Below are 24697 nucleotides of genomic sequence, written 5' to 3'. Positions count from 1 at the left end.
GAAGAGGAATTCATCACCATAAAATAGTTTTAAACAGAGTAATCTCTATCCTTTGTGACTCTAGATAACTAGGGTTAGAAGGAATCTTGTGTAATGCCTGCATCCAGGCCAAGGTATGTCTTCACTACCCGAATAGTAAGAAGTATATTCTTTCCATTTACTAAGTGTATCTGGGTGCAATTTTCAAAATCTCCCTTCAGTCCAAACATAATCTGGTATTTTTTATTTTTTCAATTTTAATTTTATTGTTTATTTATTTACGTTTTAGAGCTAAGGACTCGCTCTGTTGCCCAGGCTGAAGTGTAGTGGCATGATCCTAGCTCACTGCAGTCTCAAACTCCTGGGCTCAAGCGCTCCTCCTGCCTCAGCCTCCTGAATAGCTGGGACCACAGCCATTGCTCCCAGCCTGGAATTTTTAAAAGATCTCTTCTGATGACCTGTGGACCCATGTCTGCAGCTTGTCCTCTTGTGTTAGCAGAGATGACACCCATTCACTATGGATTGTGCTTTTAGGAACTGGTACGGACCCCCCAGGGGAAACCCGAAGGGCCTCTTGTGGGTTGACCTCTGTAAGAACCCTGTTTTCCTCCTCAGTAAGGCCCACAGGTGCCCCTTATGTTTTTCCCCTAGGCACAGGGGCTTGGTGTTCCTGCCTCTTCCTGATCCCCCACTCTCCCCAAGACTTGCTAATTCCTCCCCACTGGCTTCCCAGTCAGGAGTTGTCAGGCAGTGACCCGAACCCCGTCCCCTTGGTTTCCACCCCAAAGAAGCCCTTGTCCTTGTCCAAGAGCATGAAGACAATGAGTTGGAAACTCTTCTTATGGCCCCAAAAAGCAAGAGCGGCCTTCTAAAGTCAGACACTTAAGCCCCTTGCGAATCAGGCCTGTACCCTGATTGTATTCATCTCCATGGAAACTGCGATACATATGATGATACATTTTATATGCCTGTTTTAAAAGATCTCCAGGGAAGACATTTCCACAGCCCCCTGTGGTCATCTTTTAAGGAATTAACTTCATGACTCCAACATGTATGTTTTGGGGGTAACTGTCTCAAGCAGGCTGGCCTCTTTCTAGCATGGAAGGCCCCTAGAGGGAGCTTGGAGGACAGGAGCGTGGCTTCCTGGGGTGCCCAGTGTCTCTTCCTTCAGGCCTAGTTAGTTGGAAAGAGCATTGAGGGTAAGTGGTGACCAGCTGTGTCCATCACCTGTACTGGAAGAGTCTACAGCTCTTCCTAGCCACGATCATGCGGCCTCAGGATTGGGAGGGACTCTGAACGGGGGTCTTGTCCAGTCCCTGAAGTGATGTTCCCTTTTCCTCTGGACAGGCTCAGAGGACACATCTTCTGCCTCTCTGGGCATCCTCTGATCTGTCTGGAATGCGCTTACCCTGTTCTCTGGACTGTGCTCCTAGCAGAGTCTGACTGCATTTCAGTTCGTCTTCAGCGTCTGAACACGATGTGCAGAAAGATCAGCTCCAGCCCCTCACATGAACCCTTCTGTGTGGATGCTCCTCTCCTCTTTCCTCTTAAACCTCCCACAGGAGGCAGAGCTCTTGGCTGCTCAGCCCATTGGAGGTGGGAAGGCAAGTCAAGGAGTAACAGAGCCAGTGGCTGCAGTCTGCAGTGATTGGTGGGGCCGGGTGGCTGCAGTCTGCAGGGGTGAATGAGGTTGGGTGGCTGGAGTCTGCAGGGGTTAGTGGGGCTGGGTGGCTGCAGTCTGCAGGGGTGAGTGGGGCTGGGTGGCTGCAGTCTGCAGGGGTGAGTGGGGCTGGGTGGCTGCAGTCTGCAGGGGTGAGTGGGGCTGGGTGGCTGCAGTCTGCAGGGGTGAGTGGGGCTGGGTGGCTGCAGTCTGCAGGGGTGAGTGGGGCTGGGTGGCTGCAGTCTGCAGGGGTGAGTGGGGCTGGGTGGCTGCAGTCTGCAGGGGTGAGTGGGGCTGGGTGGCTGCAGTCTGCAGGGGTGAGTGGGGCTGGGTGGCTGCAGTCTGCAGGGGTGAGTGGGGCTGGGTGGCTGCAGTCTGCAGGGGTGAGTGGGGCTGGGTGGCTGCAGTCTGCAGGGGTGAGTGGGGCTGGGTGGCTGCAGTCTGCAGGGGTGAGTGGGGCTGGGTGGCTGCAGTCTGCAGGGGTGAGTGGGGCTGGGTGGCTGCAGTCTGTAGGAGTTAGTGCCTGCTCCTCTGGAACGAGGGCAGGAGTCCATCACACGGCTCTCCTCTGAGTGGGAATGGAGCCACCGGGAGGTGCCTGGGCTGCCTTCCCTGGTGCATGCAAGGACAAGTTGCAGCTGAGGCCTTACAAGGTCATAAGGAGCCTGTAGCTGCTGAGCTGAGGGAAGGAGGGTAGAGAGATTGAATAGCTCTTCCTAAAGCAGAATATCCGTCATGTGGGAAAAAAAAAATGCCAGCTTAAGAGCTAGGCGGGTCCCTCTGGAGGGTCTTTGGCACACTGTGAAGGATCTCCAAGGATGCCAGCAGCTAAAGCAGCAGCTCTGCCGTGTGTGGCCCCCATGCAGGCCCCCATGCAGCCTGACCACTCTGGGCCCAGCAGTGTGCAGCATGGAGACTCTCAGGAGGGCCTGAGAACCGGGCCCAGCACCCCAGCACCCCAGCACTGCCACTGCATGCTGCTGTCCCTCCCATCCCAGCCGGCACCTTCAGTCCTTCCTGGGTGGGGACACCTGGACTGAGTGAACAGGGTCTGTCTGATGCTCACATAGGCTGTGCTGGCTCTAAGTGAGAGGAGGGGCAGGGAGCCCAGGATGAACCAGGGTGAGAAGCACCCAGCGCCCTGGCTGAGGCCGCCCCTGCCTGTGGAGTGCACTTCTCCGAGCTATTGATCATCACTGCTGCTTGTCTTTCAGGCAGCTCGGAGCTTCCTGCACATCCTCTTTCTCAGTAGTGTCTGTCTTAGGTTCTCCAGGGCTGGGCTGTGTCTCATGTCCCTTGCATTCACCAACAGAACCTCTCTCTCTCTTTCTCCTCCCCTCTATTTTCCTCTTTTCCCTACTCTTTCTGTCTCTCTCTTTTTCTCTGTCCCTCTCTGAGTATTCTGTCTGTCTGTCTGTCTGTCTCTGTCTCCTCTATCTCTGTTCTTCTCTGTCTCTGTCTTATTTGTTTAATAATACAGCAGATATTTACTAAAAGCTTACAATGTACCAAATGCCACCACGTTGGGAGGGTGGGGCAGGGCAAGGGGATGGCTGTTTTGAGGAACTCCCTGTCCAGTGTGACAGACGGATCATTTATTCACTGCTCACTTATTCAGAACACATTTGTCAAGCATCTCCTATGTGCCAGGCACTGCTGGGTATTAAATATAGAATAATAAACATACAATAAACCAGAAAAAGTGGCTGGGCGCGGTGGCTCACGCCTGTAATCCCAACACTTTGGGAAGCTAAGGTGGGCGGATAACTAGGTAGAGATCGAGACCATCCTGGCCAACATAGTGAAACCCTGTCTCTACTAAAAATACAAAAATTAGCTGGGCATGGTGGCGTGCGCCTGTAGCTCCAGCTACTCAGGAGGCTGAGGCAGGAGAATTGCTTGAATCCAGGAGGCAGAGGTTGCAGTGAGCCAAGATCGCACCACTGCACTCCAGCCTGGCGATAAAGCAAGACTCCATCTCAAAAAAATAAATAAAATAATAAATAAATAAATAAATAAATAAATAAATAAATAAATAAATAGAAAAAGCTCCTGCACACAGAAGCATAGACTGGAGATGGACAGACCAGTCAATGCAGAGAGAGAGAAGGACATTCTGTCTATCAACGTGAAAGGAGAGAGCAGGGGTCCATGCTTTGGGGAATGGTGGGCAGGGCTGGGAAACAGGGAAGGGCTCTCTTGGAAGATCATGTGTAAACCCAGGATTGCAGGACAAGAAGGGACCTGCAGCAGCAAAGACTGAGAGGAAGAGGAAGGGAGCGCCAAGCAAAGGAAGCAGCAGGTGCAAGAGTCCTGGGGAGGGAAAGAGCTTGCAGGACTCATGGCCGCACAGCGTGGACATCCTGTAGCTGGGGTACATGTCAGCCAGTGCAGCAGCGGGGATGGTGCTGTCACCTATCTTCACCGTTGAGTTAGGAATGGCCTCACCAAGGAGGGGACATATCAAGTGAGTTTTGAAGGGTGGCCATAGCTCAATGTTTAGGAAAGGCGGAGAAGGAGGGCAGCCCCTGGTGCCACCACAGGAAGTCACGAGAAAGCAGGGTGAGTTTAGGGAAGCTGGGTGTGGGCGAATCAGACCTTATTGTTGATAGCTGGGGCAGACTAGCAGGAAATAAAAGACAGGGATTTGAACCAGGACCATTTATTTTAATGAGGATTTTGTATCCAAAAAGAGACATTAGGCCAGGCGCGGTGGCTCACGCCTGTAATCCCAGCACTTTGGGAGGCCGAGGCAGGCAGATTACGAGGTCAGGAGATTGAGACCATCCTGGCCAACATGGTGAAACCCCGTCTGTACTAAAATACAAAAAATTAGCTGAGCGTGGTGGCGTGTGCTGTAAGCCCAGCTACTCTGGAGGCTGAGGCAGGGGAATCGCTTGAACGCGGGAGGCGGAGGTTGCAGTGAGTGGATGCCGCGCCACTGCACTCCAGCCTGGTGACAGAGCAAGACTCCGTCTCAAAATAAAATAAGAGACATTAGACTTTATGCTGAGGGCAGCGAGGGGCCATGGAAGGCTTTGAAGAGAGGAGGGTTGAAAATCCACGTGGCAGTAATGCAGGGCCACGCTAGGTCCTTCCTAAAGTGCAAGCCCTTTGTCGCTCCACTTCCACGTATGGGAATTTATCCTAAGGGAAGAGTCATGGGCACAAAGACGTGGGGATAATGAGCTTCCCAGCAGCGCTGCTCAAATATTCCAGAATACTAAAACATGGTGGATGCGTGCAGGAGGATGCTGGGTTGCTGTTAAAATGACGTGGCAAACATTTCTCCATTGACGTGAAAACCGTATTTACAGCACGAGATCTGTACTATATGATCCCGCTTTCTTTTAAAATCACACGTGCACACGCACACAGCCGGGAATGTTTCTGAAGTGGTATGTGGCACACCAGCATTGTAGTAGTGGTTGTCTCTAGGTAGGCGTGATGATGTGAGTTGTATATGTTTTTCTTCTGATCTTTCAAAAAATGAGTAATATTTTTGTATTAAGAAAAAATACAAAGGAAGAAAAGGAATATCAGTTTATGGTCACAGGGGTATTTAGGGAGAAGAGTTGGAATTCCAGGGTGGTGTTGAAGGATGTGAGGGCCTGATGTCCAGGCTTCCGTCCTGGACCACGGGTGAAGGTTGCAGTGTCCTCTGTCCCGGGACAGAGAGCAGCAGAGGAGAGGGAGATTTAAAAAGATGAAGGTTCCATTCTCCACCGAGTTGAGTCTGAGCTACCCGTGGGACACGCAGGGAGAAACGGTTGGCAGGTTAGTCTGGATGGAACGAGAGAGGCCAGCTCCAGACATGAGCCTGGAAGTTTACAGATGACGATGGCACTATGGGGATGGATGATGTCACATGGGGCAGTGTCTGGTGTGAGTGGAGCTGAGAACTTCAGCTGAGAAAAGGACCGTGTGACTCACCCTGAAGGGCCAGCAGAGAAGGGGGGCAACAGCAAAGCCCAGGGGAGCACCAATCCCCTCCAGGGAGGGGCCGGGGAAGCCAGAGCAGCAGGAGTTTCAAGAAGGGAACAGCATAGACTTGACAATGTCTTCTGCAGAGTGCTGGCACATCTTGGATGTGGATTCTGTTTATTTGCATGGGACACTTTGACGGATTTCCTGGGGGTGGGAGCCAGGCATGGGAGAGGACAGGAAACCGCTGCAGTGAGCTCCTCTGACCAAGCAGAGTATCGGGGTATAGGAGGAGGGAATAGCAGAGGAGAAAACAGAATAGTGGAGGTCTCCGAGCCCTGGGAATGGAAAGGAGCACTCCATTGCTGTTCTTTTCTCCCAGAAGAATTTGTTGCATTCTTCAGAACGTGGGTTTAATGCAATATGTTCATTGTTCTTGTCCCTGGGCAGGTGCAAAAATCCTGCAGTGCCTTCGTTTTTTTTTGAGATAGAGTCTCGCTCCGTCGCCCAGGCTGGAGTGCAGTGGTGTGATCCCAGCTCACTGCAACTTCCACCTCCCAGGTTCAAGTGATTCTCCTGCTTCAGCCTCCTGAGTAGCTGGGATTACAGGTGCACCACCATGCCCAGCTAATTTTTTGTATTATTCGTAGAGACAAGGTTTCACCATGTTGGCCAGGCTGGTCTCAAGCTCCTGACTTCAAGTGATCTACCCACCTCGGCCTCCCAAAGCACGGGGATTACAGGTGTGCACCACCATGCCTGGCTAATTTTTGTATTATTAGTAGAGACAAGGTTTTGCCATGTTGGCCAGGCTGGTCTCTAACTCCTGACCTTAAGTGATCCGCCTGCCTCGGCTTCCCAAAGTGTTGGGATTAGAGGCATGAGCCACCGCACCTGGCCTAATGTGCAGATTTAAAAATAGATGCATTGAGAATAGTTTTCTGAAGTAGAATTTGAGGTTCCTACAAAATTCAAGTTGGACAATGGGATATGGGATGAGCAGTTGGATTCAGGGTTGAAAGGAGGCTGAGGAGTGAGGAAGAGGGAAAATTCCAGAGGGAAAGGATACGAAAGCAGTGGTTATTTCGCCTAGCCAGAGAGGCCGACGGGGCCATCTGTCCGAACCTGGAGAAGGAGGAAAGGCAAAGAGTCATGAACTGGGGAAGAGACCTACAGCGTGTTTTGAGGGCGTCCCAGAGCTCCTTAGCACATGTCCTTCTGGAAACCACCACTCCTGATGTCACTGTTTCTCTTAAGCTCTGCCGGGGCTTTCCACCAGCCAGCAAGTAACAGCAAACCCATCTAGAACTGAGATTGTGTGCCTGGCCCTGCCCAGAGCCCTCTTCATCTCGATCCTGATTTAATCCTCATGACAACCTGATGAGGCAGGTACTATTACTGTCCTGATTTTATGGCTGGGGTAATGTGGGCACAGTGATATCAGACAGTGAGTAAGTGAGGGAGCTTACTGCTCAGGGCCCCAGGGCCCCACGGAGAGTCAGAGATGAATCCAGCCTCAAGGGTGACAGCTGGCCCTGAAGCCTGCGCTCTTCACCTTCGTAAAGGTGCCGGATGTCCTTTCATGGTCATAATCTAATGAAAGTCCCTGATCTCCTATGCTGAGTCTCTAAGTGTCTAACAACAGTGCTGCTTGGGAAGACAGAGTTTGCCCACAGTGTCTGTGGATTACTATAGAAACCTTTTCTAGGCCCCTAGAGTATTTCTGGTTTCAGGTCATATGGCTTCTTTCTTCTTTCCATGCGTCACAGCTGACTTTAGTGCATACCTGTTATCACTTAGCATCCCCAATCTCACCTGTATTACTTCCTGGCTTTGCTCAAACCGCCTTTGTTCTCTTCAGAATGTCCTTCCAAGCCGGGTGCAGTGGCTCACGCCTGTAATCCTAGCACTTTGGGAGGCTGAAGCAGGTGGATTGCCTGAGCTCAGGAGTTCGAGACCACCCTGGGCAACATGGTGAAACCCCCGTCTCTACTAAAATACAAAAATTAGCCAGACGTGGTGGCATGCACCTGTAATCCCAGCTACTTAGGAAGCTGAGGCAGGAGAATCGCTTGAACCTGGGAGGCAGAGGTTGCAGTGAGCTGAGATCGCACCACTGCATTCCAGCCTGGGTAACAGAGCGAGTTTGTATAAAAAAAAAAAAATAAGAAGAATGCCCTTCCAGTTCTTTCAAGGTATTCTTTAAATCTCATCCTCAAATTCCTCTTTCTCCATAAGGCCTCGTGTCACTCCAGTACACAGTAATAATCTTTTCAATTCCTATGCTATTTATTATTTGGGCCTTTTAATTTTATAATTCATTAAATGTTCATTCATTCATTCATTCACCTGCCTCACCTTTGTCTAGCACCTCCTTCTTGTCACGAGGTGATAGGAAGATGAAGGAGACCCACCTGCAAAGAACTCACAACCAAATAAGGCAAGGAGATAAAACGATCAGCATCATTGTGTGATGTGTGCTTTATAATAGGAATGTGTTGAGGGCTTTGCCAGCCTAAGGGAGGGAATGATCAGCTCTCTTCAGAGAAGTTAGAAAAATTTCAGAGAATTTGCGCACTTGCCTGGCTCTTAAGAATGATGAGGGGCTTGTCAAGTGAAAGATGGAGGTAGGGCAGTGGGGAAGAACATCTGGGGTCAAGAGAACAGCAGTTGTGGAGATGTGGAGGCCGGAGCACCATGGCAGGAAGCAGCATTCAGCACTGATTCACTCCTGTCTACAGCCGCAACATCTTTATACCATTTTTTCCAGCCAGGTAACCAATTCCTTGACATTCAGCCCAGTGCCCTTTACGTAGCTGACACTGAATTTGAACCCTTGACATTGTTCCTGTGGGGGCAGTTTCTAGAACAGGGGCCAAGTGGACTTACGTGAGCGGCTGTGACTGGTTTTGCTTTTGTGTTTGCCTAGACCAAGGATGCCCTCTTCACGATTCTCCATGACCTCCGACCCCAGGACCGTTTCAGTATCATTGGATTTTCCAACCGGATCAAAGTATGGAAGGACTACTTGATATCAGTCACTCCAGACAGCATCAGGGATGGCAAAGTGTACATTCACCATATGTCGCCCACTGGAGGTAAAGATGACACCTTTTCACATTGGCTTGGCTTTGAAATAATTTTTTTTTTTTTTTTTTTTTTTTTTTTGCCAAGAGATAAGGATTTGAAAGCTGGGGTTGATGGCAGGAAAGGAGACTGCAGGTGAGAGCTTTCTCCGCAGCTTAGGTTGCTCCGAATACCAAATCCATATTCTCCTTTCCCAGTCTCCAAGTGAAGCTGGTGAAATTCTGGGGGAAAATAACCTGACAGGTGTTTGGAGGCTTTCCTGGTTCATCTCATGGATCCTGTTAGAAAAAGTCTTGCTGATACAAAAACAATACCGTTTTCATAAATGGTTTTGGGGCGGAGAATTAAAGCCACATGGACCAGCCAGTGTTTCCTGCGCACCTTGGGCAGGAGCAGGTGGAACTGTTTTACAAAACAAGGAGCCCTCTTGGTAGAGCTGCAGTAGAGTGAGTGAAACGTGTATCCCGGTGGCCCAGGAGGGCTGCGGGGGTAAAATGTGATGGGGAGGATGTGGGCTGTCAGCCACTGCATGCTTGTCTTGGGTGGTGCCCAGGTAAGGGTGCAGAATGTTAAGAAAGGAGAGAAAAGATCATAAAGAATTCTGAGAAGAGTGGAGAATCAGAGCAGTGTGTTACCAGCTGTCCTAGATGTTAAGTTCTCCTAACTCAGGACCTGTGCCTTGCTCTTGCCGTTCCCTGTATCAACAGTGCAGTGGACACAGAAGACGTGCTCAGTATTGGAGCATTCAGCAGAACTGGACCTACTCCTTCCCCCTTCCTTTCAGGCTCTGTACAGAGACACCACCTCCTGGTTAATTCCACTTCAGCTATCTGGAAACATACAAAACACTCTGTTCAGTCTTCTCCCATCTGGGATTTTCCATCTTTCATATATTCATGGTTTCCCAATCCAAGACAAAGCCCTCATTTCCCAAATGAACTTAACTTGGAACTTGATCTTGCTAGGCTGGTACTTTCATTTACACTGGGATTTCCTACTAGCCTCCCAAACAGTATAATCTAGGAACTGTTTTGGTGTTTGATGGGAGAAATAGAAGATTAGATTCAATATGATAGTGATGCTCTACGGCAGGAAGTCCACAGCACTGTAAAATTCTTGAAGGAACGGATTTCTCTTCATGTTTACATAGCTCCTACCTCCATGCATGGGTCCTAACACAGAGGGCATGCTCAATGGATATTTGTAGATTGGATTTATTTTAATGGCCCTGCTTACTAGCAGAATGATGTGTGTGTGCTCGTGGAGTGGGGGCTGTGGAGTAATAAACAGCTTTAGAAAATGGCTGGGCCGGGTGAGGTGGCTCACGCTTGTAATCCCAGCACTTTGGGAGGCCGAGGCGGATGGATCACCTGAGGTCAGGAGATCAAGACCAGCCTGGCCAACATGGCGAAACCCTGTCTCTACTAAAAATACAAAAAGTTAGCTGGGTGTGGTGGCAAGTGCCTGTAATCCCAGCTACTTGGGAGGCTGAGGCAGGAGAATTGCTTGAACCCGGGAGGCAGAGGTTGCAGTGAGCCAAGGTCATGCCAGTGCACTCCAGCCTGGGTGACAGCGAGACTCTGTCTCAAAAAAAAAAAAAAAAAAAGAAAATGGCTGACGTATGTTACGGTCTTTTGGACTCCAAGCCTTAGAAACCTTGTGGGTTTCCTTTATTTTTCTTGACACTGCATTGCCCTAGCCTCTGCAGGTGAACAGCAGATCAGCCTGCTTCTCTCTAAGACGTGTAGCATCAGGATTGTGAGCATGGATTTGGAAGCCAGACTGCCTGGGTTTGAATCCAGCTCCACCTTCTCTGTGCCTCAGTTTCCTCACCTGTAGAATGAAGATAACAATGGAGTCGTTATCAGGATGGAGTGAGTTAAAGCATTTCGAGTGGTTAGAATGGTCCTGGCACATAGGAAGTCCTCTTTAAGCATCAGATGTGGCCGTTATTTTCACCCACTCGGGTAACCCCTCTCACTGGTGCTTGTGAGTCCTGTGATGACAGCTCCTCTCTGTTTTCAGTGGGCAGGAGATGCCCCACTTAACGTGGGCTTGATGCCAATCCCTGCAGGGCCTCTGGTGGCTGTGTGCCATCAGGAAAGCTAATCCATCCCTCTGCGTGGGCTCTCCTTGGCTTTAAAGTGGAGTGAGAGATTTGGCACCATTGCTGAATACAGATAAGAGAAAAAAATGCCAGTTCATCCTTGCTCACACACCCAGGGGCACTAAGAAATTAGACTGGGCCTTAAGAAGGGCAAATTAGGCCAGGCGCAGTGGCTCATGCCTGTAATCCTGGCACTTTGGGAGGCCAAGGTGGGCGGATTGCCTGAGCTCAGGAGCTCGAGACCAGCCTGGGCAACGCGGCGAAACCCCATCTCTACTAAAATACAAAAAATTAGCTGGGCGTGGTGGCTTGTGCCTGTAGTCCCAGCTACTGGGGAGGCTGAGGCAGGAGAATTGTATGAACCTGGGAGGCGGAGGTTGTAGTGAGCCGAGATCGTGCCGCTGCACTCCAGCCCCGGTGACAGAGTGAAATTCCGTTTCAAAAACAAACAAACAAACAAACAAAAGAAAGGCAAATTAGTGATTCCAATAAAATGTTAAATAACTTTCTTTCCATTTGGACTCTGCATCTTAGCAAGAATTATCGCATTTGCTCATGGACGTAGCCTTATCTACTTTTTTAGCTAGAAAATCTGGAGGATGTAAAGCCATGGGGGAGATGATCTGCTTCTTTCAGATGTGGTACCTTTTAATTTTAATTTTTATTTTTTGTGGGTCCAGAGTAGGTATATGTGTTTATGGGGTATATGAGGTATTTTGATACAGGCATACATTGTGTGATAATTACATCAGATAAATGAGATATCCATCACCTCAAGCATTTGCCCTTTGTGTTACAAACAATCCAATTATACTCTTAGTTATTTTTAAATGTGTCATGAAATTATTATTGAATATAATCACCTTATTGCACTATCAAGTACTAGATCTTCTTCATTCTTTCTAACTACTTTTTGTACCCATTAACTATCCCTACTTCTGCCCCACTCCCTACTACCCTTCCCAGCCTCTGGAAACCATCCTTCTACTCTTCATCTCCATGAGTTCAATTGTTTTAATTTTTAGCTCCCACAAATAAGCAAGAACATAGGAAGCTGGTCTTTCTGTGCCTGGCTTAATTCATTTAATATAATGAGCTCCAGTTCCATCCATCTTGTTGCAGATGACAGGATCTCATTCTTTTTTATGGCTGAATAGTGCCTCATGGTATGTATGTACCACAAATGTGGTAAAATTTGCAGGTAGAGAAAAGTCACTCCAGTCAGGATGATGGATGGTGGTGATGGTCATCAAACTCTAAATTTATTACAAATCATGAATTGGACACTTAGAATGGGTGATCTTTTGGTATGTAGATTTTATCTTAAGCCATTTTCAAAAAACAAAGGAAATAGGTGTTCACACTACTAGTAAGGTCTCTGCTTTACTTGATGATGGTGGGATGTTGGTAGCTTAGTTCAGTGGAATTCTTGGCTAACCCAGAAACCTCACTGTAGCTGGGATTTCAACCTCAACCACCCAACCACCTGTCTCCCCATCCACCAAACAAATACTTGTTCAGCTCCTATCAAAGACACAGGCCCCAACTTTATTTATTTATTTTACTCCCAAACTTAAATTGTCTGATTTATTTTAATCATAAAGTAGTAAATTTAAGAATACATGGGGCCAGGTGCAGTGGCCCATGCCAGTAATCCCAGCACTTTGGAGGCCGAGGTGGGCAAATCACAAGGTCAGGAGATTGAGACCAGCCTAGCCAACATGGTGAAATCCCATCTCTACTAAAAAAATACAAAAATTAGCCAGGCATGGTGGCATGTGCCTGTAATCCCAGCTACTTGAGAGGCTGAGGCAGGAGAATTGCTTGAACCCAGGAGGCAGAGGTTGCAGTGAGCCAAGATCACCTACTGCACTCCAGCTTGGGCGAGGGAGCAAGACTATGTCTCAAAAAAAAAAAAAAAAGAAAAAGAAAAAAAATACATGGGTGGCTGGGCATGGTGGCTCATGCCTATAGTCCCAGCACTTTGGGAGGCTGAGGTGGGAGAATTGCTTGAGCCCAAGAGTTTGAGACCAGCCTGGGCAACATAGTGAGACCCTGTCTCTAAAAAAAAAAAAAAAAAAAAAAAAAAGGAAAAGAAAAGAAAACATGGGAACATTCTTTTTTAAGGAAGCAGTAACCTGTAGTGTAACATACATGCAGAAAAATGTACATGTGGTAAGTGTACAACTTGATATGTTTTCATAAACTGAACAGAACCCAGACCCAGATCAAGAAACAGAACATTTAGAATTCCAGAAGCCTGCTCATGTTCTCACCCTATTTTTTCCATGGAAGCGTCTATACTAAAACATTTGAGGAATAAAGAAAATCACCAAAGGAAAAGAAGGAGAGAGAAACCTCCTGCTGTCCACAGATGCCTGCTAATGTCATTGGTGTTTATTGTTCCATCATTTCTCAGAGTTGAGATTAGTTTTCTGTTTTGTATCGTTTTTCTAAGCCACATATTCCTGATAAAGTTTTTCTTCCCTTTTGCCCCCAACTTTATTTATTCATTTATTTATTTTATTTTTATTTTTTCTGTTGAGACAGCGTCTCACTCTGTTTCCCAGGCTGGAGAGCAATGGGATGATCGTGGCTCACTGCAACTTCCGCCTTCTGGGTTCAAGTGATTTTCTGATCTTAGCCACGCGAGTAGCTGGGATTACAGGCATGTACCACCACACCTGGCTAATTTTTGTATTTTTGGTAGAGACAGGGTTTCACCATGTTAGTCAGGCTGGTCTCGCACTCCTGACCTCAGGTGATCCACCCACCTTGGCCTCCCAAAGTGCTGGGATTACAGGCATGAGCCACCGTGCCTGGCTGGCCTCCAACTTTAATCAGAGCTGTTGCTGACAAGGGCCTCTGAAGGAAAAAGGGTGACCAGGAGGAGAAATATTTCATGCTCCCTTCCTCTGTGGGGTTCTGGCAAGCAGAGGTGATCTGAAGGGACAGGAAGCCAGGAAAGGAGAGACGATGAAGGCAACAAATTCATTCTTTCATGAGCTCCACCCAGCCCTAGACAACACTGGAAGGCATCTGAGATGTCAGCAGCTACCCTCCTCCTCTTCATTCCATGCCCCTGCTCCCCTCTGTGGCTCTTTCTCCCTCCACACTCCTGCTGTCCTCTCTGCTCAACACCTTCCTGCTCTTTTCAAAGCCGTTCTCAGAAGAGGGCACAGAAGCCACTGAAGCTCAGGTAAGCTAAGGCGTCGTCACACGCCTTCTGGAGAAGGTTTGTCACAGTGGGATAATCCCCAGTCACTTATATGCATTTAGTAAACGCACTTGCATTTAGCAAGTTTCTGGATGGCCCCCTAACATCTCACTCCTGTGAGCACTTGGGTGGTTGAGTGTGAACTGCAGCTATGAAAGTGCATTCAGGCTGGGTGCGGTGGCTGATGCCTGTAATTCCAGCACTTTGGGAGGCCAAGGTGGGTGGATTACTTGAGGTCAGGAGTTTGAGATCAGCCTGGCCAACATGGTCAATCCCATCTCTACTGAAAATACAAAAATTAGCCAGGTGTGGTGGTAGGCACCTGTAATCCCAGCTACTCGGGAGGCTGAGGCGGGAGAATTGTTTGAACCCGGGAGGCGGAGGTTGCAGTGAGTGGAGATTGTGCCACTGCACTCCAGCCTGGGTGACAGAGCAAGACTCCGTCTCAAAAAAAAGAAAGTGCATTCAGGGTGGGGAGGTGAGTGCAGAGGCTTGAGCTGTCCTGTGTTGGTGTCCTGCAGGCACAGACATCAACGGGGCCCTGCAGAGGGCCATCAGACTCCTCAACAAGTACGTGGCCCACAGTGACATCGGAGACCGGAGCGTGTCCCTCGTCGTCTTCCTGACAGATGGGAAACCCACAGTCGGGGAGACGCACACCCTCAAGATCCTCAACAACACCCGGGAGGCCGCCCGAGGCCAGGTCTGCATCTTCACCATCGGCATCGGCAACGACGTGGACTTCAGGCTGCTGGAGAAACTGTCGCTGGAGAACTGCGGCCTCACACGGCGCGTGCATGAGGAGGAGGACGCAGGCTCGCAGCTCATCGGGTCTGTGGACTGTCTTCGTAGGCATGAGGGGCTGTTCGAGGGGCTGAGGGGTGGCTGCGGTGGGGACTCAGAGAGGAGTGTGTTGCTGCACCCCAGCCTTGCATCTGCCGACAACGATCACAGCTCATGGCAATGGGAGGCGTCACAATGTGTTTTGAAACCAGGCAGGTCAGAGTTCAAATTCTGATCCTCCGTTATGACTTTAGGCAAGATTTTTTTTTTTTCTCGTGACGGAGTTTCGCTCTTGTTGCCTAGGCTGCAATGCAATGGTGTGATCTCAGCTCGCTGCAACCTCTGCCACCTGGGTTCAAGCAATTCTCCTGTCTCAGCCTCCTGAGTAGCTGGGATTACAGGCACATGCCACCACGCCTGGCTAATTTTGTATTTTTAGTAGAGACAAGGTTTCTCCATGTTGGTCAGGCTGGTCTCGAACTCCTGACCTCAGGTGATCTGCCCGCCTCGGCCTCCCAAAGTACAGGGATTATGGGCGTGAGCCACCACACCCGGCCCTAAGCAAGATTTTAAGACAGTCTGTACCTCCATTTTCTCATCTGTAAAATGAAGATTATGGTTGGTTGCAGAATTTAATGAGAAAATCGCTATATGAAAACACTCTGTAAAGCATTGGCACAGTGGCCATCCCATATTAAGTATTTAATGAGCTCTCATGGTTCATTGACATTGTGATATTTCAAAGCACTTTCTAGTAAGTTTACTTTTATTCTACCCTGTAAGCAAGTAGCAGAGTACTGTTATCTTCATTTTGAGTACTAGTTAAAAGATACTTTTATTTAGAAGCAAAACCATCAGATAAAACTGTTAAATAATCAGATTATTCTGAGGTGGAGAATAAATGAGATCTTTTAAATGAGAGTTGGAGAAAACTTAGATCTTTTAAAACAGAAATAGCTTCCCTCAGATATTATGTTGCCACACACAGTCTGCCCCTTTGCTGTTCATTGAGTGAAGTGCCAACTCCCAGTTCAGTGTGAGGTGGCATAAATGGTATCTACTTAAAAGCAAAGGGGTGGTTTGGGTAGATTTATGGGTGTTTAATAGCCATAATCAAAGGACATTTGTTAATGATAAATGGAAGTGGAGGCCCCTAAGTTATGCAGTAAAGATAGGTCCTCGGTTTAGGATTTGCCGCCATTTCCTCTCATGCATTTTAATGAAAGATTTAAATGAAAACACAGATTTGCTTTCCACATTTTAAAAATTATTCAAAACTAGAGTCAAAGGGGAGAATCTGATGCACTGGATAATAGAGTTGAGATTCAATAAGGCATTCAGAAGCAAAAGCAATTATGCTATAGCAAGTCAGCTGCACTGCCATCCCACTGAAACTACGATCAATACCCGGCATTTATGAGAACTTATGATACACCAGGAACTTCTATGTGCATTACCCCAGCTGATCCTCACAGAAATCCTAGGAGATAGGTATATTAGGGTAAAGGCTGAGCTGCAGTACAGAGATGATGAAAGGCAAAGGCTGAAATAAGATAGCCATTTACTTCCCTCTCCTGTAATGGTAACAGGCTAGATCCTGCTCCAGCAAGTCATTCAGGGACCCAGGCTCCTTCTGTTTCATTGCTCTGCTTCCCTCAGGTGTTGTCCTTCATGCTACAGGATTGAAATTCGGTCACCATCACTCTTGTTTTCTAGCTGCAAAAAGGGAGAGAGAAAAGAAAGCCAGCATGGATTTTAAGCAAATATTGAGAAGTTGCACATCTCACTCCTACCCATGTTCCGTTGGGAGGACATAGTCACATGGCCATTTGTGGCCTCGATGGGGGCTGGGAAATGTAGATTGTAGCTGGATGGCCAGAGCTCAATTCTCATGAAAGAAGGGGAAAATGGACTTTCAGGGACAGCAGCAGGCGACCAAAGAAGTACTGTTAACATCCTGATTTTCTAGATAAGGAAACTGAAGTTCAGAGAGGTTAAGTCACATGTCCCAAGACACACAGCAAGGAAGCAACAGAGATGGAAGTCTAACTCCACAGCCTGTGCTTTCTAGATCTTTTGAAAGGGAATTTTAATTGTCTCCTTACTTAGCAAGAAGCAACCATGTAACTTAACTACAAAAAAAGCAAATGCAAGCAAATGTTATATGCACAAACTCACGCAAGTCAGGTTTCTGAAGTAGAATGTGCTGCTTAAAGCACATCTGGAAGTTGTGTTTGGTTCTAAGAAAAAGGTTTTTAAGAGGCCCTTTAAGAAATGTAAGTGTACACAAAGGAAATTTACCAAGACTGGTGAGGGAATCTTGAAATTGTATCACAGGAAGAGCAGTTCATGAAACTGGGGATTGACTGGGCTTAAAGGAATGCACAGCATTGGTTTTTAAGCATCCAAATGTCTGTTGAAATGGATTATACTAATTCTGTATTGTTCCAGAGGCAAAACTGAAACCCGTGGGTGGAAATTTCAGGGAGGAAGATTTTAATCCACTATAAGCAGGTTTTTTCTCATCATGAGAGTGGTTGAAAAATAGCTCAGAAGCCGCGTGAGAGAATGCATTCCCTCTCACCAATGGCGTTCAACCTGCTGCCTAGTGACCTCCTGGCAGAAATATTGTGTGGGATGCCATGTTGGACTCGATTGCTTCTAAAATCAGACGCATCCCCCTGAGAGTCTGCAGTTTCCTTTAGGACTGTCCTGCCTGCTGTCAGGGCAGGGCCCTGATCTCCCTCTCTCCCTGTGCTTCCACCACAGGTTCTACGATGAAATCAGGACCCCTCTCCTCTCTGACATCCGCATCGATTATCCCCCCAGCTCAGTGGTGCAGGCCACCAAGACCCTGTTCCGCAACTACTTCAATGGCTCGGAGATCATCATCGCGGGGAAGCTGGTGGACAGGAAGCTGGATCACTTGCACGTGGAGGTCACCGCCAGCAACAGTAAGAAATTCGTCATCCTGAAGACGGATGTGCCTGTGGGGCCTCAGAAGGCAGGGAAAGATGTCACAGGAAGTCCCAGGCCTGGAGGCGATGGAGAGGGGGACCCCAACCACGTCGAGCGTCTCTGGAGCTACCTCACCACAAAGGAGCTGCTGAGTTCCTGGCTGCAAAGTGATGATGAGCCAGAGAAGGAGCGGCTGCGGCAGCAGGCCCAGGCCCTGGCCGTGAGCTACCGCTTCCTCACTCCCTTCACCTCCATGAAGCTGAGGGGGCCGATCCCACGCACGGATGGCCTGGAGGAGGCCCACGGCATGTCGGCTGCCATGGGACCCGAACCGGTGGTGCAGAGCGTGCGAGGAGCTGGCACGCAGCCAGGTACGAGGCACCTGTGCCAGCCAGGTGTGGGGGACTCGGGCCTGAGATACCACTCTCCTCCTCCACAGGGAGCCCCAGCAGGAAGCTGTGTTATTCCGTCTTGCTGTAATACTTAGAAACAATAACCCAGACTGGGTATAGTAGCTCACACCTGTAATCCCAGCACTTTGGGAGGCTGAGGTGGGATCACTTGAGACCATGAGTTCAATACCAGCTTGGGCAACACAGAGAGACCCTGTCTCTACAAAAGAAAAAAAAAATTATCTGTGTATGGGGGAATGCCTGTAGTCTCAGCTACTCAGGAGGCTGAGGAAGGAGGATCACTGGAGCCCAGGAGTTTGAGGCTGCAGTGAGCCATGATCATACCATTGCGCTCCAACCTGGGTGACAGAGCAAGACCCCATCTCTCAAAAACCAACCAACCAAAAAGCAGTAACACTATATACAGCGCATAGTCTTCAGAGAGCATTGTAGACTGTTGTACGTGCATTGCTGTACACTGTGGCTGTCTAGAGAAATGAGAAAAAGGTGGCCTTTGGTTCAGAAATGTCGCCTAGTGAGAGCAGTCCACCAATAAACCATCAATAAACTGAGTGCTTGCCAGGTTTCAGGCATGGGCGGAAGCACCGAAATGAACATACCAGTGCCCATTTTTCAGTGCCTTTCTATATTTTCAAGCACTTCAGAGTTATGTAGTATAATTTAATTGTATGCTTGATTTTATTTCCCCGAGAGCATGTGGGAAGGACCAAGGTACGGATTCTTGCAAGAATCCGGTCTTTCCATGTCAGTCTCTGCGAATCTGAACAGAAGCAGGCACAGTCGACCTCAGTGCCATTCTGCTAGGGGGATGAGTAGAGACAAGAACAAGAGAAAGAAAACACAGTGAAACCAAAGCAGGGCATTGCGTTCCTGGCAGATCTGCTTGTGGAAAACCGCGTTTCATATGCATCACATTTTTAACTGGGCGTCTGTCAACTTCTGTCTCCTAGGAGAGGAAACTGAGGTTGATGAGGCCCTACTCCACACCCCACCGATGCTGTCCCATTTATTCCTCACACTCTAAAGTCTTAGAAGGACCTGGGTGTGGAGAAAGTGTGCAGTTAGGATTCACCAACCTCCTGACCAGCTGTGAGGCCTGAGGCAGGTTTCTCAACCTCTCTGAGCTTCCATTCCCACTCCCCAGCCCTGAACATGCAGATAATCATAATTTCCCTGCAGGGCTGTTGTAAGGACTAAATATGGAATGCCATGGGCACACAGTGAGTTTTGCACAAATGTCAGACACGCCTTCCGTGGAGGCACGGAATACCAGAAATGTATTGAAAAGTTCGGACCCTGATAGCGAGGTTACAATTGACATGGCTATTTCAGAAAGCGTGGAGCTTGTCTTGGCAAAACTTACAGAATTTTTGTTGTGATTAAAAGCATGTGGCGGGATGCTATCACTTTCTGCTTACGAGGTCCGTGCCACTTCCAGGAAAAGTGGCTTTCTGAATAAGATCTTGATGCTAGGTCATCAGCGCAAATCTCCACAGCTTCAGGAGAGATCGGATCCAGACGATACAAGACTCGGGGAGCCAGAAAGACAGAGGAGGAGATAACCAACTGACTATTCGAAAGGCGTGTTTTTTTTTTTTTTTTGAGACAGAGTCTTGTTCTTTTGCCCAGGCTGGAGTGCAGTGGCGTAATCTCGGCTAGCTGCAAGCTCCGCCTCCCAGGTTCACGCCATTCTCCTGCCTCAGCCTCCCAAGTAGCTGGGACTACAGGTGCCCACCACCACGCCCAGCTAATTTTTTGTATTTTTAGTAGAGATGGGGTTTCACCGTGTTAGCCAGGATGGTCTTGATCTCCTGACCTTGTGATCCACCCACCTGGGCCTCCCAAAGTGCTGGGATTACAGGCATGAGCCACTGCACCTGGCTGGTTTTTTTTTTTTTTTTTTTTTAAAGAAGATTCTTCCTTTCCTTAAAGCTCTGATGGTTTTTAAATTTAAATTTTAATTTTTCTGAGAGTTGGTGGCAGCTGCCACTCCTCAAAGCAGTCATCCAGTCATCCATCCTCTTTCCTGGCTAATCTGCATTCTGCCCAGATCACGCTGGTCGAGACCGGTATTGAGAAGGAGGTGCTTCAAGAACGTTTAGATACCTCATTCTTTAATTTCTGCAAGCGGTAAAAACCAGAGAAGAGGAGCACAAGTTTGCCAGTACTAACAATTTGACATAAGATATTGATTTTATTTATAGATATTAATTACTTTTAGGTTATCTTTCATTGAATGTTTATTCAAAGCACCAGTACTTTGAAATACAAAGTGTTTCAAAATCTTCTGCTTTGTAAATTCCGCCACACACATAGCTACAGACACTGGATTATAACTGTACCCCTTTTTTTTACATTGTTGTTTGTTTTTATTGTGAACATAAAATTTACCACTTTACCCATTTTTAAGCGTACAGTTCGATGCTGGTAAGCGATGTTAGGTATATTCACACTGTTGTGAAACAGATCCCTAGAACTTTTCCATCTTGCACATCTGAAATGCTACAGGCCCACTGAACAACAACTCATTTCTCCCTTCCCCTATAAATATATCTCAAGTGTGATAAAATATTTTCCCCTATAATATACACAAAAATCACAGAAAAGAATAGTGTCTGAATCATACAAGAATTAAATAATTAATCCTACACACTTTACACTCCACTTGTGTAGTTTCTATTCTTTTTTTTTTTCCTTTTTTTTTTTTTGAGACAGGGTCTCACTCTGTTAACCAGGCTGGAGTGCAGTGGTGCAGTCACAGCTCACTGCAGCCTCAATCTCCCGGGCTCAAGTGAACCTCCCACCTCAGCCTCCCGAGTAGCTGGGACTACAGACATGTGCCACCTTTTTGGGTTAATTTTATTTATTTATTTATTTATTTTTGTGGAGACAGGGTCTCACTATATTGCCCAGGCTGGTCTCGAACTCCTGGGCTCCAGTGATCCTCCCACCTTGGCCTCCCGAAGCACTGAGATTATGGACATGAGCCACCATGCCTGGCTCTACTTGTGTGTTTTGAGGCCAAGCTCCCTTTTTAAGACTGATGATGTTTTAAAGGTTTTTTGATTATTTAAGCTGTTACAAATGTACCTAAAAGCTGTGTTTTAGTCATGTCTCCTCTCTCCCTTTGTACCTCTCTCTTCATCTTCTTTAATGAATGACCATGATGTTCTCTTCCTTCTCCTTTTTAGGACCTTTGCTCGAGAAGCCATACCAGCCAAGAATTAAAATCTCTAAAACATCAGGTAAAGGAAAGGATGCGGTTGTGTGTGGATTGAGAGTAAGAGATGTTTAAAAAGTGTAAAACCAGACCAGGTGTCATTACACCTGTCACCCCAGCACTTTGGGAGGCCATGGTGGGTGTATTGCTTGAGGTCAGGAGTTCAAGACCAGCCTGGCCAACATGGTGAAGCCTCGTCTCTACTAAAACTACAAAAATTAGCCAGGCATGGTGGCGGGGGCCTGTAGTCCCAGCTACTGGGGAGGCTGAGACAGGAGAATCGCTTGAATCTGGGAAGTTGAGGTTACAGTGAGCCGAGACTGCGCCACCACACTCCAGCCTGACCTACAAGAGTGAATCTCTGTATCAAAAAAAAAAAAAAAAAGTGTAAAACCAAGAATTCCTTGAAGCCAGTTAAAAATACCAGCTCATTCAGCATTAAATGTATCAAGCCCACAGCTTGAGGCAGAGCCTGAGAACTGCAGCTGTCATGAAACCATCCCATAAACACCGTGGAGATAGCACAGTCCCCAGGAAGCCTGGCAGGAAACCTGAAGAGGCTGCAATGAGCTATATTGCACCACCCAATAGATGGGTGGCAGAGGCACATTCTGAGCCTTACTGAGTTTGGAAGACATTTGGTTTAGAGACCCGGAGCATGCGTCCTTCCAGCCTCTGCTATTACAAACATAAAATGGTGCTACCAAAATAAAAACGTCTGGTGTGACAGGCAGGCTTTGTTTTTGTTTGCATTGTTTTCAGTTCATGGCTTCAGAAGGGAAGAACAGATTTTTTCAAATGTCATGAAATTTCCTTTTGCCAGCATCCTGGGACTATAATAAAAATTCACAGGGAAGAACAACCTATGACTGGGCTTTGTTCTGCTGTGTCCACATCACCTCTGGAAGTCTTGATTGTTGCCTTTCTGCTGCTGTGCTGTACGTGCAAGTTCCTAAAGCCAGGGACATCCCAGAGATTAGCTGTGGATATAGAGTCTGCACAGCCTGCGGGAGACAGAATGTAATTCCTTTGAACACACACATAGACTTTATGGAATGCCAGAAAAGCTTCCTCTTGGATGCTGCCTGGAGTAATGACTTTTTGACCCCTCCTCTCTTTTTTGGAGTAAGCACTATCTTTCCTTGTAAAGAGATTTGGACAATTTGAGTAGAAGTGGTGTGGTATGTGCACATAGAAACTCTCAGAAAACTGTCAGATGAGCTAGACAGTTGCCCTCTATCTCCATGGGTCCTGCATCCCAAGGATCAAACCAACAGCAGATCGAAAATACGTGAAAAAGGAATTGCATCTGTATTGAATGTGTACGGACTTTTTTTCTTGTCTTTGTTCCTTAAATAATACAGTGTAACAACTATTTACATTGCATTTCCTTTGCATTAGTTATTATAAATAAACTAGAGATGATTTAAAGTATATGGAAAGGCTGCGTGCAGTGGCTAATTTCTGTAATCCCAGCACTTTGAGAGGCCGAGGCAGGTGGATCACCTGAGGTCAGGAGTTCGAGACCAGCCTGGCCAACATGGTGAAACCCCATCTCTACTAAAAATACAATAATTAGCTGGGCATGGTGGTGCATGCCTGTAATCCCAGCTACTCAGGAGGCTGAGGCAGGAGAATCGCTTGAACCCAGGAGGTGGAGGTTGCAGTGAGCCGAGATTGCACCATTGCATTCCAGCCTGGGTGACAGAGTGACCCTCTGTCTCAAAAACAAAATAAATACATAAAAATAAATTAAAAATAAAGTGTATGGAAGGCTGTGCGAAGGTTATATACAGATACTACACTATTGTATGTCATGTACCTAAGTACGCATGGATTTTAGTATCTGCAGGGGTCCTGGAACTGATCCCCCATGTACACCGAGAGACAAGTGCATGCATGCCTGAAAAATGCCAGCAATGTGGATGAGAACCTTGATCTCCTCTAGGGGTCAGTTTTTCCCCATCAGCAAAAGACCAGCACCTTGAATTTCTTCATATGTTGCAATTTTCAGGGAAGTTGAGGCTCTTCTCAGGGAGAGCAGCCAGATCCTCTCAAGAGCCCTTGTCAGGGATGCTGGGGCAGAAAGGATTTCTCAGCAGTGAATGCAGGGATGTTAGTTTGCTGCAGCGTAAAAAGAGTGGACTCTGCCTGGCCCCTGCCTACACCGTGCACAGCGCGCATGCAGACATGTCCATGTGCACAGAAAGCAGAGGGGCATTTGAGAAACAAGCTGTAGGCCGGTGCGGTGGCTCACGCCTGAAATTCCAGCACTTTGGGAGGCTGAGGTGGGTGGAATGCTTGAGCCCAGGAGTTTGAGACCAGCCTAGGTAACATAGTGAGATCCTGTCCCTACAAAAAATAAAAATTAGCCCAGCATGGTGGCACGTGCCTGTAGTCGCAGCTACTCAGGAGGCTGAGGTGGGAGGACTATTTGAGCCCAGGAGTTTGAGGCTACAGTGAGCTATGATTGTACCACTGTGCTCCAGCCTGGTCAACAGAGTGGGACCCTGTCTCAAAAAAATAAAATAAAATAAAATAAATTGTACTTGGAATATAAATTAGAGAGAAGGTAAATCTCCAGTCTAGTAAGAGAATTGATATAGATTCTCAAGAAATCTTTTGTCTGTATAATAAAAGGCAAGGCTGTTCACCTTTAACAGAGGTGAAACTGAGGAGAACAGACAAGAACTGTCACGTGAACCTTGTGGTCTCATCTGTGGACAGAAATTTCCGAGCAGTGAAGTCGGTGTGACCCAGAGGAGGGGTTTCCGCCAGCACCCTGACTGTGTGCCTGGCCGCCTACTCACTTTTCGCTTCCCTTGCCCCTGCATCTAAGCTGGGCATGGCTCTCAGTGCCTGTGTGCAGGGGTGGCGTACAGCTGACGCTGCGAATGAGCCTGGGATAGCCCATGGCTTCCTGGGAGAAGAAGCGCCATAGATCTCCCGTCATAGGGAGGAATGTCCTCTGCATGTGTGCCATTAAAGGAGAAAGCAAATAGCAAGGGATGTCCCCCTGGGAAATGGAAGCACGGGGACTGAGTACCAGTTGAAGGTGTGTGGGGATCTCTCTTTCCTTCTCCTCTCACCTCTCAAAGCTTAGTTGTCTATACTGAGCTTAGGTGTGATGAAAGGAGCATTATATTGGAATTTAGAAGATCTGAAGTCAAATGTTTACTGCGAACTCACTGGGTAATTTTGAGGAGTTGTTTCCCTCCCACTCATCTTCCTCATCTGGAAATTGAGGACACCTCCTTCCAGTATCGTTTTCAGGATTCAATAAAATAATTCATGAGAAAATAGAGAGTAGCACCTACACAAGGAAGGTACTCAATAAGTGTCTTTCTTT

At 47.6% G+C, this 24697-nt stretch overlaps 1 protein-coding gene across 4 annotated transcripts in view; it reads left to right on the top strand.

The window, feature by feature from the left end:
- ITIH5 (inter-alpha-trypsin inhibitor heavy chain 5) overlaps positions 1-24697 on the top strand; it is a 133377-nt gene that overhangs the window by 99159 nt on the left and 9521 nt on the right. For 3 of the 4 annotated variants that reach the window (XM_055296466.2, XM_055296468.2, XM_055296467.2), the window contains 4 exons: positions 8493-8661; positions 14496-14805; positions 17527-18086; positions 21320-21373. In XM_055296466.2, coding sequence (XP_055152441.2) covers positions 8493-8661; positions 14496-14805; positions 17527-18086; positions 21320-21373 — 1093 coding nt within the window. Of the gene's footprint in view, positions 1-8492; positions 8662-14495; positions 14806-17526; positions 18087-21319; positions 21374-22110; positions 23103-24697 lie in introns of those variants that run through there. The other variant, XM_055296469.2, reaches the window with a different exon arrangement.

Source organism: Symphalangus syndactylus, chromosome 10 (genome assembly GCF_028878055.3).
Source record: "Symphalangus syndactylus isolate Jambi chromosome 10, NHGRI_mSymSyn1-v2.1_pri, whole genome shotgun sequence".
Taxonomy (NCBI): domain Eukaryota; kingdom Metazoa; phylum Chordata; class Mammalia; order Primates; family Hylobatidae; genus Symphalangus; species Symphalangus syndactylus.
Note: the sequence above shows the minus strand (reverse complement) of the source record. Positions and strands in the feature narration are given on the sequence as shown.